At 36.0% G+C, this 17,404-nt stretch overlaps 1 protein-coding gene across 7 annotated transcripts in view; it reads right to left on the reverse strand.

Moving 5' to 3' along the window:
• Nucleotides 1-17,404, reverse strand: part of LOC115875664 (optomotor-blind protein) — a 300,116-nt gene that overhangs the window by 12,563 nt on the left and 270,149 nt on the right. For all 7 annotated transcript variants that reach the window (XM_030891190.1, XM_030891195.1, XM_030891194.1 and 4 more), the window contains one exon: nt 2,495-2,641. In XM_030891190.1, the coding sequence (XP_030747050.1) occupies nt 2,495-2,641 (147 nt within the window). The remainder of the gene's footprint in view (nt 1-2,494; nt 2,642-17,404) is intronic.

Consider the following 17,404-nt stretch of genomic DNA (forward strand, 5'->3'; position numbering starts at 1 on the left):
GTAGTTGCTATATATGTATAAAATATCTTATAGTGAAATGTTAGAGTTCTAAACCCGTTTACTGTTTGAATGTTAAATTTACTATCTTATCGCGAGCGGTGAATCCACTCACTATAAAGAGTATCTACGTATTTTATGTTATATCCTGGATGGGATATTACAAGTAATATCTAAAATGAACAAGAGCATTGCATGCGGATTAATGCCACTTCTATTAGCTTATTACGTAATTAACATGGCTTTCCACTGTTTTTTTTCAGGTATTATTTATTAAAACGATATACCGGATGGTCTACATAAATACACGAAAAAATTAAATCCATTGATTAAATCTAAAGAATATTTTGTTTAAGTAATATGTCTTTTTTATTTCTGAAAAAAATCATAATATAAACTCACCGGCACAAAATTCCGCCACCCTAAAATTTTGACTAAGTTTGATGTTTTATAATTTTTGAATTTAAAATCCGATTTTTATGATTCTGGTATTAGTTTGTAGATAAATTTGTTGGCATTATTTTTTATTATTTTAGTGGCTTATATATTTCGGTTAGGTGGATTTATACCGGGGTATATCAAAACTTTTTTTTAAATAAAAAAAATTGCAATAAATTCAAAACACCCTGTGGAAAAATGGGACGGGCATTTTGAACACTTTCCTTTAATCTTAAATGTATTCCTGACATTTCATTTTTTGAATTATCTTATTCTCTATATTCTTTTATGAGATTCACATTTTTAAATAAAGTTACTGATATTTTTACAATCCTGAAGTTGTTGGAAATGGAGCTCTCAATGCCCACCGTTATACTGAGGATGTCTTCCAAGAAGTTGTCGTTCCATTTGCTCCTTTCGTTGGAAATCAGTTTAAACTGATGCATGATAATGATGAGGTTAGACTACGAAGATTGGAATGGCCTCCTTGTAGTCCCGACCTCAATCCAATCGAACATTTGTGCGATGAACTTAAAAGAGCTGTTCGTCGGCATTCTATTCCACCACAAACTTTACAAGAGCTACGGCTAGCATTAACGGAGATTCCTCCATTAATGCTAGCCTTAGCTCTTGTAAAGAGTTTTCGTGATCTATGGATTGATATTCATTAAGCTATAGATCAAGAAATAATAACTACCCTTATTCATTCGATACGACGAAGTTGTTATTGCTGCGAGAGAAAGACTACACGCTACTAAAATTATTATAAAATTATTGTTTTTGTCGATAAAAGAATCTCTGAAATCAATACTTTACTTAAAAATGTGTAGCTCATAAAAGAATAAAGATAATGGGATAATTCAAAAAATTAAATGTTGGGAATAGATCTAAGATTGCAGGGTGTTTTGATGGGAAATCTTCAATCAAACGTAATCTTCAAGACTTACGACCGAGAAACAGAGGTCAGCCGTCTCAAATACTGGCCTTTTGTCAAAGCCTTGAGACTGTATGATGAGTTACAACTCAAGGAAGATCTGTAAAAATATATTCCTTTTAACTGAACTTAATTTCAAACTAGAGCATCACCCTGTACATATAAAGTCGTAATATAAAAAGCCAACTGGATTTAGTTGCAGTCTCTCGTAGATAATAACTTCCGACGCTTACGACAATAACAATAAATAATATTCACATTAATAACAACTAATTAACAAGTCGTAAGAAATTATCGTTCATTATCCTTTGATTGCGTGTGATTTGTAATAACAATTTTCTAGAATGTGCCGACAAAAGAGCCGCTACCGTGTTCAACAGGGCAAAATAAATAATTTAAACTTTATTTGGGTATCTGTTTGTTAATAATATGTTCTATTTTAAATTATTTATATAAAAATGACTGCCTTTATTCAGTTACCTACCTAAATTACCTACTATTATCAATATAATTTTTATTGATTTTGAAATTGAGTAATTTAATTTAAATACGATTTCATCGTGTTTAAGAATGTTTTGTATGCAGAACAAACATTTTAAACATATGTAGAAAAAAAAATAAGTACACAATTCTGCTGTCATGTCACTGATTACCGATAAATCTACTGTCGGGCGGTAATTCTCGTTCACACAGCAGCTGCCTGTCGCAGCAAAAACATGCGAATCAACAGTAAAAGTTTGAGAGAAAAACTTATTAACAGTGCTACCTACAGTTGGAAAAACCGCATTCCGAGACATTTTTTTTGTTTCAAATCAATATTCATATTATTCAGCTTTAATTGGATTTTTTTTAAATAGTTTTGTCGTTAGTAAGGCTATATAGTATATTAACACTTACCAAAAATTATGGCATTGTTGCTAAAAATATTAAGTTGCAAACAATAAAACAAGAATGTTTTTTGTTAAGAGTACTTGGTAAAATCATTGAGGGGGGGGGGGTAATACCAGGATAATTCCTGTGATATATTCTTTCTGCTACATCATTTCAATAAAACGCTCTAGCTTGTTATGTATAAACATATTATAATTAATTAATTAATTAATTGAATAAATAAAAAAATCTTACTTTTTCGTTTTGGTAGGCTGTCACAGCTATAAATTCCGTCTCCTTAAACACGTAGGTCCTAAAGGTCGAGTAGGGCAGCTTCAGAATGTCATTAGCCCTTACCAAATGAAACCTCGGCTGATATTTGTGCATGGAATTTAATATAGTCTGTAACAAAGGAGAAACACATTAGTTTACGATGTATGAGAATAAATTACGCCATATAAAATATGGCTTAGAGAAAAGTACGGTTCATTTTGATTGCTTTGAATGTCTTGATTTTGAAACTGAATGTCAAAATCAAGGTTCAGTGGAAAGAGCTAACAGAGACGTTGAGGAAATTTTAGCTCTTATCATTGAAAAAAAAACATACACGGTGTTCCTTAATGACATGCTAATATTTAAGGGCGCGATTCTTGGACCTATTCTAAGAGAAAAACTTCATATGAATGTCCTAAAGATCTTAATTTCTGAGATACAGGGTGGTAAATTTTTCTAAAATTTTTTTTCTTCATAATAACTCTGATTTTATTACATATATCGTTATGAAACTTGACACACGTCTTCTATGTGTAAAATCGCTTATTTCTAGGGCTTACTCAACCGGGTCTTACAATGCAAATTCACCTCAAATATCCATTTAGTTGGTCATTGGCAAGCACTCTCTCATTGTACATGAAAATAACAAAACAAACATTTACTGATCTGGATAAAATTGATAGTTAAATAGTAAGACTCGCCCGGGGGTACTCCGCCCCCTAACCACTGACATCACTGACATTCTATTCAATATATCACATTCCATATCTTCCATCTAATTCAAATATTATTCGGTTATATATTGCTTAATCATCTTCAACAACTAGCTAGTGTCACCTGAAATAGTATAGGGGCTTCCCCCGGACGCAATTCTGCCGCTAAACAGATTCGCATCCCAATCGAATAAGCTAATTGGGGTACCTCACTAGTCTCTCTATCCCAACGCCGCATCGTGTCAATTGAGAAGACAAGGGAGACCTCAAACTCTCAAGACCAACCTCGAAGGCAAGACGTCACAAGAGGTTTTCTTCTGGTCAAACGACCCGTTGCCTTACAGTACTTGCAACGTTTATAGTCAAAAGACTCTCAACCCTCAAATATCAGCTCTATGACAAAACACAACACAACAGCCAGCCGGTCTATCTACTACTGACCTGCCGCAGGCAAGCTAAGCCTCCTCTTACATCACAATTTTACCTGATCACAAATATTTACATCGCTTGCCAATGAATCATACTATTTTCTCTAATCGACTTTAAAATAGAGTGTTTTAGCATTACTAGATAAATAAATAGATAGTTTCCGAAGGAATGCATATTGTTTATTAGAATAGTGAATAAATAAAAGCATTATTATGACGAACTTATTTTCCAAGTTTTACATATGCTTCAAAATACCTTTTTCGGTGTACAAAGAATTTTATTTATTTCAACCAGTGCCGTCCGCTTTTATATTGAATATTATTGGAGAAAAAAGTCTCTCTTTTGAAGAAAAATATTTGCTCTGCTTTTTCAGATGTTAACATTTTTTGTGACTAACGTGAATCCATTTTTAATTAATATCTAAGATATGTAAATCTAAATAAACAATTCTATTCTATAAATAAAAAGCGACAACAAACGACAAAGGGACAGACCACCTCCGGGTCGGCATTAGCCAATCATAATAATTGTAATAAAAATATCACACATTTGCCATCCAAAACAGCGGCCGGCGGCGGCGCGGCGTCAAGTCAACACTTTAAACATAAACATATTGATAACAACTAGACCTACGTCTAAGTAAGGAATATTTCAGTATCGAGTTTCGAGTCCTCGGTTCGTGCATTTCCAGGGATTACGATTACTGCCGGCGCAAAAGTAACGAATTAGCTTAGTAACGAGTAACGAGTCCTAAATTCAAATAGTAAGCGTTACATAAAGTAACTGTTACTTTGTAACGATTAATTAGAATTTTTACATCACTATGTAGTAGTGCTACAATTTGTAATAATGATTTTCATCTTAATTCTTTGACACAAATTATTGTGAAAATTACTAGCATACTTGTTCGCCATTTTCGTATAAAATCAAACCTATTTAACTATTTTGGAGATCTACAAATTGACAGAAATAAAAGCTATACAACGTGATGCGTGTAGTACCATTTTAAACGCAAAATGCAGCAGTGTTTTCTACAATTGTCGGCTTTATAGCTGTTGTGTTTTAACATTTCTCCATAATATGTAGTCAAGAACGATATTGACCCTTGACTTCATTGTCTTAATATCTATATAGAATAACTATCTATCACTGGTCAGTTCTCTAAAACCCTATTTGTTCCTCATCACCACGTTTCATCTGATAAAAATCAACCCGAAACTCAACAAATCCTCGTCATTATTTCTACTAAAATACACATACCCCTCATTCGGCACCTTTTTTTTTTCCGAAAAAAATAAAAACCGACGATAAAAAAAACGCTCCACCCGTATCTCCACCGAGCATCTTTCCGCCGAAGCAGCGGCAGAATGCCAACGATTTTTCGGGCGAAACTTCAAAGAATCGCGGGTGGCCGGGCCTCTGTTCGATGCCCTTTTAAACTAAAAGCGCCCAACTTCGGCTTAATAGGATGTAAAGTCTTCTTCTGTGCTACCGTGGAGATAAGGCGACAGTTGACCAGCTCGCTCGAGAGGTAGGCCGTGAAGGAACGAAGACGTGGAAGGAGGGCATGGTCTGCCGCAGTGGCTTTTAGTCGCAATTGCGTAGAGCGGTACCGCGGTGATAATACAGTGCTTAAAAAGTGTCGGGGAGTTAAGTAATTCCAGCGGCGCGGTACTTTGAGGTAGCGGCGCGACTATAGTGCGTTTCATAAAAAATGAGATGGTGATGACAGGGTTTAAATTGTATCGTTAACTGAATGAACGTTTTTATAGAATAATAATTACAGTATAGTGTAGCACAATAAGCTCTAAAGAGGCATAGACAGCTCTTTTACTGAAATATACAAAGAGGCCAAAGCAAGAGTAATGATATATTATAAAACAACTCCAGAGTTGGCAATTGGGAAAGGAGTATTTCAGGGACACGCGATATCATCAAATCTCTGTACAGAAACACTAGAAGACGTCTTCCGTCAATTAGACTGGACCAACAAAGGATTGCAAATAGATGGAGAATATCTTCCTCTATTATAGTCTTGAAGAATTACAAGCACAAATTAAGGAACTAAGTACAGCCAGCAATAAATTGAGTCTCAAAATGAATTTAGCAAAAATTAAAAATGTATAACGGACTAGTGGAAAGAAAATACATTCTAATATATAACACAACACTGAAAATAGTAGAAGAATATATATATTTGGGACAGCCTTTTGTACTTAACAGCACCGCCATTGACGTCCTACAATCTGTAAAATTCTTAGGGCTTGTTGTAGACAATTCTCTGAAATGGGACATGCATATCGACGATTTGTCGAAAAAATTAAGCTCTGCCTGTTTTGCATTAAGATCTGTTTCTAAGGAGCTTAACTTGTCAGTGGCTAGAACTGTTTATTACGCACTTTTTGAGTCGCACCTCAGATATGCCCTTCCATTCTGGGGTACGTGTTGTGCGACTCAATTTGACCGCATTTTCAAGCTCCAGAAGAGAGCTGTTCTATATTCACTAGGACTAAACAGCAGAATTCATTGCCAGGACTTTTTTAAAAAATTAAAAATATTAACTCTTCCTTCCTTATTTATATTTGAATCCGTGTGCCTGATACGTAAGCATGTATCAGCTTCTCAAGAAAAGCCATCTCACACTTATCTACTCAGGAACGCGGAGCAAGGTCTTTATCTACCTACCCCACGCTCAGAGTTAGTTAAAAGTTCAATATTACACAACTCGAAAAAAATGCACAATCACCTGCCATTTGAAATCAAATCCATAGCATCATTTTCTTCATTTCGCAAAGCATTGAAATCTTATTTACTAGACAAGGCTTCCTACGCCGTAAATGACTTATATTTTGATGATCGAATTTGACCTTGTAAACATTGGTCTAATATTTGCTATTACGATATTTACTATAAATATAGTAAATATTTTTGAATCTTATTTTTATTTTTTTTATTCTTTGAAATTGTAAACATTCATAAATGTTTATTTTAAACAATAAGACTGACAATGTAACTTGTATACTTGTTTTGTATTCTCTTTCGGTTTTTTACTTTACCTTTGTCTACAAATTTTACAATTTGTAGACAATAAAGGCATTAAAAAAAACAATGGAGCCAATTACAGAAAGCTTATCTAAATATGTAACGGAGGCTACACCATGATTGGGAATAGCTGAATAAGCTGAACATGATGATGAAATAAAATACAAAAAGTGCGAAGATGAGTGTATGCAAGACAATATTCAAACCGACGCCGACGTTGATTTTTGGCTGTGAAAGTAAAAGATTGAAGAGTAAGCTCCGATGAAGTGAGAGTAGTTTCGATTCTGAGGGTATATAGAATTGAGCAATGTCAACTTCGGTGGTATGGATATTTAGTTAGCATAAACAATATAATATACACATGAGGCTACTGAGTGAGACAGTAGCAACGTATCATAGCCAGCTACCGGATCGTCGCTCGTTGGCAGCGCTGGGCGCTCTTTCTCGACGCAACGACGAGATTATTCCCAGAAAGGAGGGGAATAAAAATTTTATTCGAATAGTTTATTCGCGACCGGAGACGGATAGAAATTGTTTGGAATCGAGCAGGTCGAGATTTTTATCACTCGCGCCGATGACAGAAATGCGGTTTTATGAGCGTTTAATGATGCGCGCCCGGCACCGGCCAATAAAATCGGTTCATTGCGGTATTTACGACGGCCGCGGACTCGAACCACGGTCCTTTTTTAATTCATTAGTCAGGGATTTCGCTCAATTTCCTCAAGGCGATCCCCGTGCCGCGCTTTTAATTAGTTCAACCGCGGTGTACCTTTTTTTTTTCGTTTACTTTCACTAATTCTCCCTGCCGCGAAAATTAGCCGTATATTTTTAAACAATAGACGCTTTTTTTCTTTCAATTACTTATTGTCATTCGAAAGGATATCCTTTGTTTTTTTCTCTTCTCCGAGTCGTTGATTAAACAGATTTAAATAAAACATATTTAAATAGATTGATAATGATTTTATATATATAATAGCACTAAAAGCCTAAAAGGCTCATGGCTTCATTGGTTGTCTTTCTCCAATTGTTTCTGTTTTTCGCCTTTATTCTCCACCCATCCACTGTTATCCTTCTCAAGTCCTCTTCAACATCTTTTTTTCATCTGATTCTCGGTCTATACCCCTCCTTCTCTTTCCACCTATTTCACGTTTTCATTATCATACCAGGAATTCTTGCTTCAGCCATTCTTTCAATGTGTCCCAGTCATCTCAGTCTTTGTGCTCTTGCTACTCCCGTTCTACTCGGTGCCCGATATATAGTTGCTTTAATTCTTCATTTGTTCTTCTGGTCCAAATGTTGTCTATATCCCCTTCTTTCCTTCAAAAATCTTCCTCAGTATTTTTCTTTCCCAAATCTCTAGCCTCGAACTTTCCGTTGCATTGAACGTTGTTTCACATGCATACAGCACTTATTAAATATTATTACAGTGGGTCGTATCATTGTTTGGTACATTCTAAATTTTAAACTTCTAGAGATGTTTACTTACTCTTAATAATTTTCTGTAATGCGCTAACACATCTATTTCCTGCCATTATTCTTGCCACAATTTCCTGAGTTATATTTGGTTTCCTTAGAAATACGGTTCCTAGATATGTGAATATAGATACATTCACAAGTTTGAGGAAGTAGATACTTCCTCAAACTTGTTTCGTTTCCCTCTTCATAATCTATTTGTAGACATCTTCCCTTTTCAAAATACCTATCTGACCACTCCATTAACTTCGTTTTCTTCTTATTAAATATTAAGCCTACTTTTTGAGCTTGATCTTCTAGTCCTTTGGTCGGCGATATCAGCTCTTCCCTATCTCTTGCTAAGATAACTAAATCATCTGTAAAGGCTAAACATTGGTGTCATTCTGTATACAGAAGGCCCTCTCTGTTGTGGTGTGTGTGTGATAATGATTAGAATAACCAATAAGGGAAACAGTACGGGGAGAGTTGTTAGCTCATGGGCTTGGAACACTCTCAAAAAGAAAATGCCAATTCTCCAACTCCCAGTAGGTGGGCCTGCACATCAAGGAGGTGTGTCTGAAATCACAACGAACTGCTAAAGCGTTGTCCGCAATACTGCCAAACGTTCGGGGCCCAACACCAGCAAAGAGAAGAGTGTTAGCATATGCGTGCCAGAATATTATTATGTATGGAGCACCTGTGTGGAACGAAGCAACCAATATGCACGTAAATAAAAAGACTTGAAGGTGCACAGAGAGTCATGGCTTTGAGGGTCTGCTCGGCGTATCAGACAACTTCAACTGACGCAGCCTTGGTGATATCGGGTCTGGTGTCCTTGCATCTTCTCTCAAGAGAAAGAGAACGACTCTTTCTCAAGGGTGAAGTACAAACCAGGGCAAGCAGAGAGATGGAGAGAAACCGCACAGTGCAGCAGTGGCAGGCAGAATGGGAAGTATCACAAAAAGGAAGATGGACATATAAGCTCATCCCAAATATAAATATGTGGATTAAAAGAAAGCATGGAGAGGTAAACTTCTATCTTACTCAAATATTGAGTGGCCAGGGAAATTTTGGGAGTTACCTGTGTAAAATTGGAAAGAGGGAAGTCGCGGAATGCCGATACTGTGCTGAACCCAATGATACTCCAGAACACACAATGTTTGCTTGTCCAAGATGGGAACAGGAAAGATGTGAGGTACGCATGACGATTGGTGGCAACATCTCGGCAGATACCTTCTTAAAATCGGTAACAGAAAGAAGAGAAAACTTTGAAGCCATCTCAAAACTGGCCCAAAATATACTAGAGGCAAAATACAGCGAAGAGCAGGGTAATGACAAAAAAGGAACAGTCCGGCGTCTACTTGAGGAGATGCGTCCAGCGGGTCCAGGTCGACGTGGCAGGAGCGAGGGGGTGACGTTTAGTCGGTAGTGTCCTCCAGGCAGCTTAAGGAGAGATTGAGTCCCACACTCCGTACGTATTGAGAATCTGTAGTACTGAGCAATAAAAAGGATTGGAAGAGAGAAACGTTTGCTCAACAGTCTATGGGCCGAAAACTAAATATGTACTCTAAACCAGTGGGCACTTACCCCAGGTAGAAATCTACGCTATCAAAAGATGCGTACAATTTATCATAGAGACGAACTACCGGAAACAAGATTATAGCTCGCTTATTCGATGGACAAGCAGCATTAAAAGCGATCAACTCAGTAACCATCAATTCGAAGTTGGTCAAAGAATGCCTAGAGAAGCTGAACAAATTAGAAGGTACTCCACTAATTGGAGCAGAACCATTCTTCTTCACAAATGGAAACTAACTGAAGGAACTCAAGAACCTGGAAGACTCCATTCGTCACCTGGAATGCGAGTTCTCCAACGGTCTAAGACACTCGAAGAAATTTTTCTAAGAGAGTTAAGTAAGAACAATCTCGGATTGTTGCGGGGTTTTTAACAGGACACTGTCTTCTCAACGACCACCTCAGCAGATTGAAGCTAGGAAACAACATCGAATGCAGATTCTGCGGGGAAAATGGGTAAACACCTCATCACTGAGTGCGCCGAGACGACATACATACTGGTTTTTGTCAAAGCCCTGAGACTGTACGAAGAGTTATAACAAAAGAAAGGGTGATGATACAAAGTCGCGGTGATTAACTTCTCCCCTCCCATACATCTACAATCTCCAAGGTGGCAACAAATGGAGGTGTCTACAGATGTTGACAGTCCAAGGTTTAACCGAAAATTAAAAACCCAAAAACGCAAACTAGCGAGCGGGAAAAATAAAGCAATCAATCGTTTTCTCTTCTCCGGCCGAGCAAACGAACGCGAAGAGAGAAAAAAAAACGCGCACAGCACGACAAAATTTCCGAACAAAAGACACAACAGACGCCGACAGACAGGATGAATGGACGCTCTGCGAGGGACAGAGTGAGAGAGAAAACCTCCACGAACAAGACGCTAGTAAAAGAAAGAGAGAGAGAGAGAGAGACGGGGAGTAGAGAGTCGGCTTTTCAGCAAACGGCGTAACGGCGCCCTATCTCGCATTCAAATGCGAAAATTATGCGCGTTTTGAGGTTAAACGGCTCGCCGAGAGACTCGCTAATTATTTTAGCGCTGGCTCCGCCGGCCGCGGCCGTTTTCATATTTCCGACCGCCTCACACCGCGCCGCGACTGCGATTTTTATCGACGCGTATAAATAATATTTAATAGGATTTCGCATCGGCCATCGGGCCTGGGAAATTAGAGAGAAGCGGCACATTCGGTTTGAAGTTGTGCTAAACCGAAATGCTGGGGGTCCGATACATAGTAGGCCCAAACTGCAGTTTCCCGATTGAAACAGTATATGTAGGTACTCAATATCAAATCAATATGTGGCAATTTCGTTCGTATAGGGAATAAGTAATTTACAATTGCGAGAAGTTATATCAGGAACGGTTAGATCCGTTCTAGGCGCTTAAATTATAAAGAATAGAAAAGCAGCAGGAAACGACGGAATAACAGCTGAAGTATTAAAAGTCCATTTCACTAGTCCGAAAAAGTAGCAAAATGAGCGTTCAGCATTTAAAGTTTTATATAAAACTGGCTAGGTATGTTTACCTCAAATGGAGAAGGAAATTAAAGATAAAGGATTATGCTATATCAGTATTGTAGCACATATTTAGACAACTTCTTTATTTTTAAGATTTTGATGGTGAAACATCAACAAAATATTCCTTATGTTTGGACTAAATTTTCTTCAAAAATAAAGACATAATTCAAAATAATATATACGGAAATAGATTGAAGTTTTGTGATTACTGTGATATATAATTTATATGCTTGTGTAACAAATTGTTCGCTATTTTATGGCAAATGCTGAAGTTCTGCAAACCTTAATCAAGCCTTAATCAAAGCACGTGTAATTGGAATTTTGGGTGTGGCTAAACACGACAGGATCGGGCTAAGCTTTAGGTAGATTTCTGAAATATAATATATATTTCCCTTGGCCACACATCCGCTTTACCCAACCCCTGAAAACGACCAGAAAGTACAGCGTAATAGACTCTTAAGGAGAAAACACATACCGCAAACCATATAATAGTGCCAACATAATAATAATTCACAAGAAAGGTAGCAAAGAAGACATCATAAACCAATAAGCCTGTTAGATACAAGAAATAATAACAGAATACAAAAAAAAATATCAACAGAATACAAAAAAAAACATTAGACGCTGGACAACCCCGAGAACAAGCAGGCTTTGGAAGCGGCTTCGGCAAAATTGGTCACATACATACACTAAGAGAAACTCTTAGCCGAACAAAAGAATACAAACTTCCACTAGCCGTAGCCTTTATAGACTTGGAGAAGGCTTCGGACTCGATATGTCCTAAGGCAAACCGAAGCCAAGCTCTTATGAAACAAGGAATAGACAAGCCTTATATGGAAACTTCGTCTTCTCTGTGTTACTCTATGGATGTGAGAGCTGGACACTGGATTCACAGACCGAGAAGAGAATAGAAGCCTTCGAAATGTATATATATATATATATATATATATATATATATATATATATATATATATATATATATATATATATATACAGACGGATGCTGCGAATCTCATGGGTACAAAGGATCACCAACAATGAAGTACTCCAGCGCATGCAGAAACAAAAAGAGATACTGAACACCATCAAGGAAAGAAAAATGCAATACCTGGGTCATGTGATGAGAGGTGGTAGATACGAAATACTGCGCCTCATAATAGAGGGCTAAGTGCAAGGGAAAAGATCAGTAGGAAGACGCCAGAACTCATGGCTAAAAGATTTGAGGAGATGGTTTGAACGCTCGTCTGAGGAAATCTTCCGGGCTGCAGTTTCCAGAGCCACAATTGCCATTTGGATCGCCAACCTTCGGCAGGAGAGGGCGTGATAAGAAGAATATGGAAACTCTTGTCAATATATACAAAGAAGCCAAAGCAAGAGTAATGCTATAAAAGAACCCCAGAAGTCCCACCTGGCAAAGGAGTACGACAGGAAGACGCGATATCTCCAAAGCTGTTTGCAACAACACTAAAAGAAATCTTCCATCAACTAGGCTGAACCAAGAAAGGATTAAAAATAGATAGAGAATATCCTAGCCATCTAAGATTCGCTGATAACAATACTCCTGAAGAACTACAAGAACAAATTACAGAACTAAATACATCCAGCAATAAAGCAGGTCTAAGAATGAATTTAGCACTAGGTAGAGAGAAAAAGGCATTCTATTAAATAACACAACACTGGAAATAGTAGAAGGATCTATATATTTAGTTTGGTTTGGTTTGGTTTTATATTTAGTTTGGTTTAGGGAAAGTAATACACAGCTCAGGATCTACTATCTAGGAGTCAACATAAGAATTAAATTAGCATGAACTACATATGAGGATGAATGGAATAAATAATTTCCAATATTATAGTCTATACAGAATGCTATAGCTATTGTAAGGCACATAAAACAGTGTCTTTTTAACACTTTTTAAAGACAGTGACTTTATTCACACATATTTTGCTCAATCCCTTTCTAGCCTCTACGTCTCAATTTCCAACAAACCACCACTAACTGTAGGTTATATTTACTATTTTATTATTATGCACCTTTAACCCACTAAGCGGATGTACATATTACAGTGGCGCGCCGATCGATATCGCACGCGCTGAAAATATGCATAAGGCCTGCTTTAAAGTGTATGAATTTGCTTTAAGGGCGTCCGATCCTACATGTAAACAGCGGTAATCCAATTTGAGCTTAGTTGTAATCCGTTGCCGGATCGCTTCCTAGATAACCGCCACAACAAATTGGCAACCTTGTTAGAACAGCGGGCTTCTTTAACTCCACACACATGTAAGCGCTATTTTTAGATGAAGAGTGAATTTTATCATGTGTGGTATAATCAGACCATTGCATTTAGATGATTTCTTTGTTTTATTTTCTTTAGAAAAAACTATATACTCTGTCTCTTGTTAGAAAGCACAGTGCTATCTATCTATTTGTTCCACTGCGACTATTTCAAATCTATACCATACCAATACCAATAGGTATGGTAAGCTATTAAGATCAGCAGAAAAAAGTTTTTTTTTAATTTCACTCAAAATGAGTTATTTGGGTCATAAATGACCTAAACACAAAATATTTTCATGGTGTCTGTCTGTCTGTCTGTCCGTCTGTAACACGATAACTCAAAAACCGCTAAACCGATTTTAACCAAATTTGGCATAAAAATACCGTGGCACTCGAGAATCTGGTCATTAGTTTTTGGTGGGGGTGGGGGTTGGTAACGGGGTATGGGAGGGGGTTAAAAATTTAAAAAAATCGTAACATCAAAATTACAGTAGCTAGCGAAACGCGGTTTTCAATTTAAGATTAGGAATAATATTTGCAACAAAATTTGTAATAACATCAAAGGCAGTCAAAGTCGCAATTTTTGAGATAATTCCGTGTTTCCGTAGTCCGTGTGGAGAACTCCAAACTCCGATCGGACGCGACCCCCGGTGGCGGATAGGGGAAATAACCGCGGACCAGAATTGGAAAAATTCCTTTACTTCGAAACTAAAAGAACTGCCTACCAACTTACATATTTTAGTATGGGCGGCTATACGTGCCTCCCGGCGCCAATTTTTTTTTGCTAATTTCCCGATTTTATTTTTTATTTTCTTCCGATTCTACTTGAAAAAAAATATGGCAAGACATATTTCACATTTCTATTATTATTTTCCTTGCTCTACCAGTTGAATTTTTCTATTCAGGATACTTTAGGATAAACAATATAAAATTATTATAGTATTTCATCTGACACATACTCTCGCCATATATATCTTATTTTATTATTTATTAAACAGCCTTCGATGAAGGTTTCCTATTAAACCGCAAAAAAAGTCTCCTATCTTAAATCAAAAGCCTTTCGAACGCGCCTGCCCATAACTCTGATTTTTCTCGGCTATCAATCAAAAGAATGGAAATCCTTCGAAAACGCAAATAAATCACTGCCTTGTGTGTCGGCCATTTTTTTCGCGACGCGATGGAAACCTGTCCTAGCGGCGCCTGTAGCCTTGTTAGCCGATTTACGGGGGATTTTCGAAAAGTATACGAGCCTTGATTGAAAATTTTCTTTTTTTTTAAATTAAATAATTGCCTGATTTTATGGAAACATCTGTGTGACAGTAGGATAAGCAGTAGAATCAAAAAGATCTAGATATCTACTTTGTCAATTCAAATGTTTAAAAAGATGTTCAAATGACTATATAAGAAAAAAACTATTGGGAACTAAGAATATACCATGCTTTCAATATATCACCTATATAATGTTCCTAAGGCTGTACGTAAATTTTTACATAGATTTCTGGTAGTAGAGATCCTGAGCAGTGTTTTAAGATTGATTCTTACTATACCTTCCCATTCTATTCCATGCTCATTCCATATTCGTTCCGTATTTTTTATTATATTCACGCCATACGTAAATGCTTCCGTTCCGTTTAAAAAAAGTTTATTTTAAAAATTTGTATCTTTTGAAAATTTATCAGCCGACTATTTTTATTAAAATAAAAATAGTTTGGGTACCTAGGTGGACTCAGCTTTAAATGAGTACTTGGGATTCACAATCCTGAGGTAATAATAGGCGGTTGAAGCGTAGTGCTAGTCACATTACCTTCCTTGTATATCGAACGGCTCTAGTATGGCAAGCTGTACCTTGCTACTCCCAAGGCGTTAAACGCTATATACGGAAGCTATTATTATTATTATTATAATCAACTTTTAATCGTCTCAAATACATATATTCTTGTACTATTTCCAGTGTTCTGTTATGTATTAGAATGCCGTGATCTGTTCTTCTATTCCCTGTCGTAGATTCAGCAGAAAAAAACACAGAAGTTTTCAACAAACTTTCAGACTTTCCCTGGTATTAAATCAATTTACATGTACGAAGCCTAATGTAAAGTATATTTTATTTATATAGAAGTAACGTTTATTTTGCAATTCAAAACCGTTCAGCATTATACGAACGAAGAATATTATAATGATTCCGTAGAAAAACGAAGATACGAATATTTTGCTGGTATGCGCTATCAATTTCCAACAGGAAAAACCGCATCTCGTTGTATATGTCAGCAATGATACGTCAATAAATTTGAAATAGACCCAAAAAGTATTTTTTTTTTGTAAATATACTGCATAGTTAAAGCATTGAAACACGAGCCGCCGCTGGAATTAATTATTATACACAACGTTGCTATTCAGACTATTATTTTCAAGTTAATATACATAACAATACACCACACAATATTGATGCCTTATCTCTAACAGCTTTGAATTGCTACGCTATTTAGAAATACTATTAAACACTTTGTTTATTGGCTTTAATGAACAATTTAATAGTTAATAAGACGCTTTTAAAACACTACTAATTGTATTTTTATATTTGCGCTGGAATAAACTAAACTCTACTTTGTTTTGCTGTAATAAAAAAGATTATGTTTATAAACTTTTGAATATTTGTGAAAAAATTTAAAATATAATATACATATGTGAAAAAATTTCCTTTCTGTATTCCTATCAAATATTATTCTAGCTTCCTACAACAAGATATACTTCAAAAGTTTAGATAAAAAAATTTCAATTCAAATTTCCAAATATAGAGACCTTGCAGTCGAACATTGTTCTCTTTAGAACCTCTTTTGGTGCGAACTGTACAAGATAGCTTAATAGCCGTAAAAAACTCGTCGCAAGTTTATTGGAATATTTTGAACGGGAAAGCGGTAGTAATGGCCCTTTATATCTCTTAAGTGCTGTTAAGAAGGTGAGTTTTGTTGATGTAAATAATAACTGTTTATATATTTATAATTATTTTTTTTCCTAAAATATTTTGATTAAAAGAAAATATGTAAAAGAGGGCAACGCTGTGCTGGTCAAGCTTAATCACGTAACAAAAAGTTTATTTCGTATGAACTATGGAGCAGATGGTAATTGTATACTAACTGATTTTAATATAATTTAATGAAGATTATGATTTAATGGTTTATTTCACTTCATAACGAGCTGGCCACTGATTTGTTATACATGGCTGTTAGATTTCATCGTTATTTTTACAATAGTCTCAGTAAAAGCCATTTTTGGTTAAAGAAATTTTAGGTTATTCTCCTATAATGTTGTATATCTGGGAAGTATAATTTTGTCGAAATATAAGTATCTATATTACTGTCTTAATAATTAAATATTTTTTAATAATTTTTTCTAAATCCTTTATCTACTTCATCTTCCCAACTTAATGCTTCTTCTTCTTCTGCGTTTCTTTCGAAAATTCCTTCTAGATAGAGATATAGTATATCTGAAACTCATTCTTCCTGGCTTGGGTTTCTATATATTTCTACTCCCTGTCAGACTTCTACTAGCGCTTAAACTATTCTTCCTCTCCATTATTGTTACTTCCTTCTTTTCTTCGTTCTGTTACTTCCTTCTAATGGAAAATTTTGGCAGATGACTTGTGACGATCAACACTAATGTTGGAAATGTTGAACACATACCGAAGGAAGCTATAGGAACTACACTGATAAAAAAGATAGACTTGAACTAAAGTCGTCATCGTTCTTGAAAAAAAAATTAGTGGCAAGAGAATTTATTTTAGCGTAAAAGAAAATATTTTGCCTGAAGAAAAACTCTCTTAACTCAAGAAAACTTGTTCTCTGGAAAAATTCGAAAATTTCTCTTGAATCTATTTTCATTCAACCAAGTGCAAGTTAC

This window comes from Sitophilus oryzae, unplaced genomic scaffold, assembly GCF_002938485.1.
Source record: "Sitophilus oryzae breed Bouriz unplaced genomic scaffold, Soryzae_2.0 scaffold_1393_pilon_pilon, whole genome shotgun sequence".
Classification (NCBI taxonomy): Eukaryota; Metazoa; Arthropoda; class Insecta; order Coleoptera; family Curculionidae; genus Sitophilus; species Sitophilus oryzae.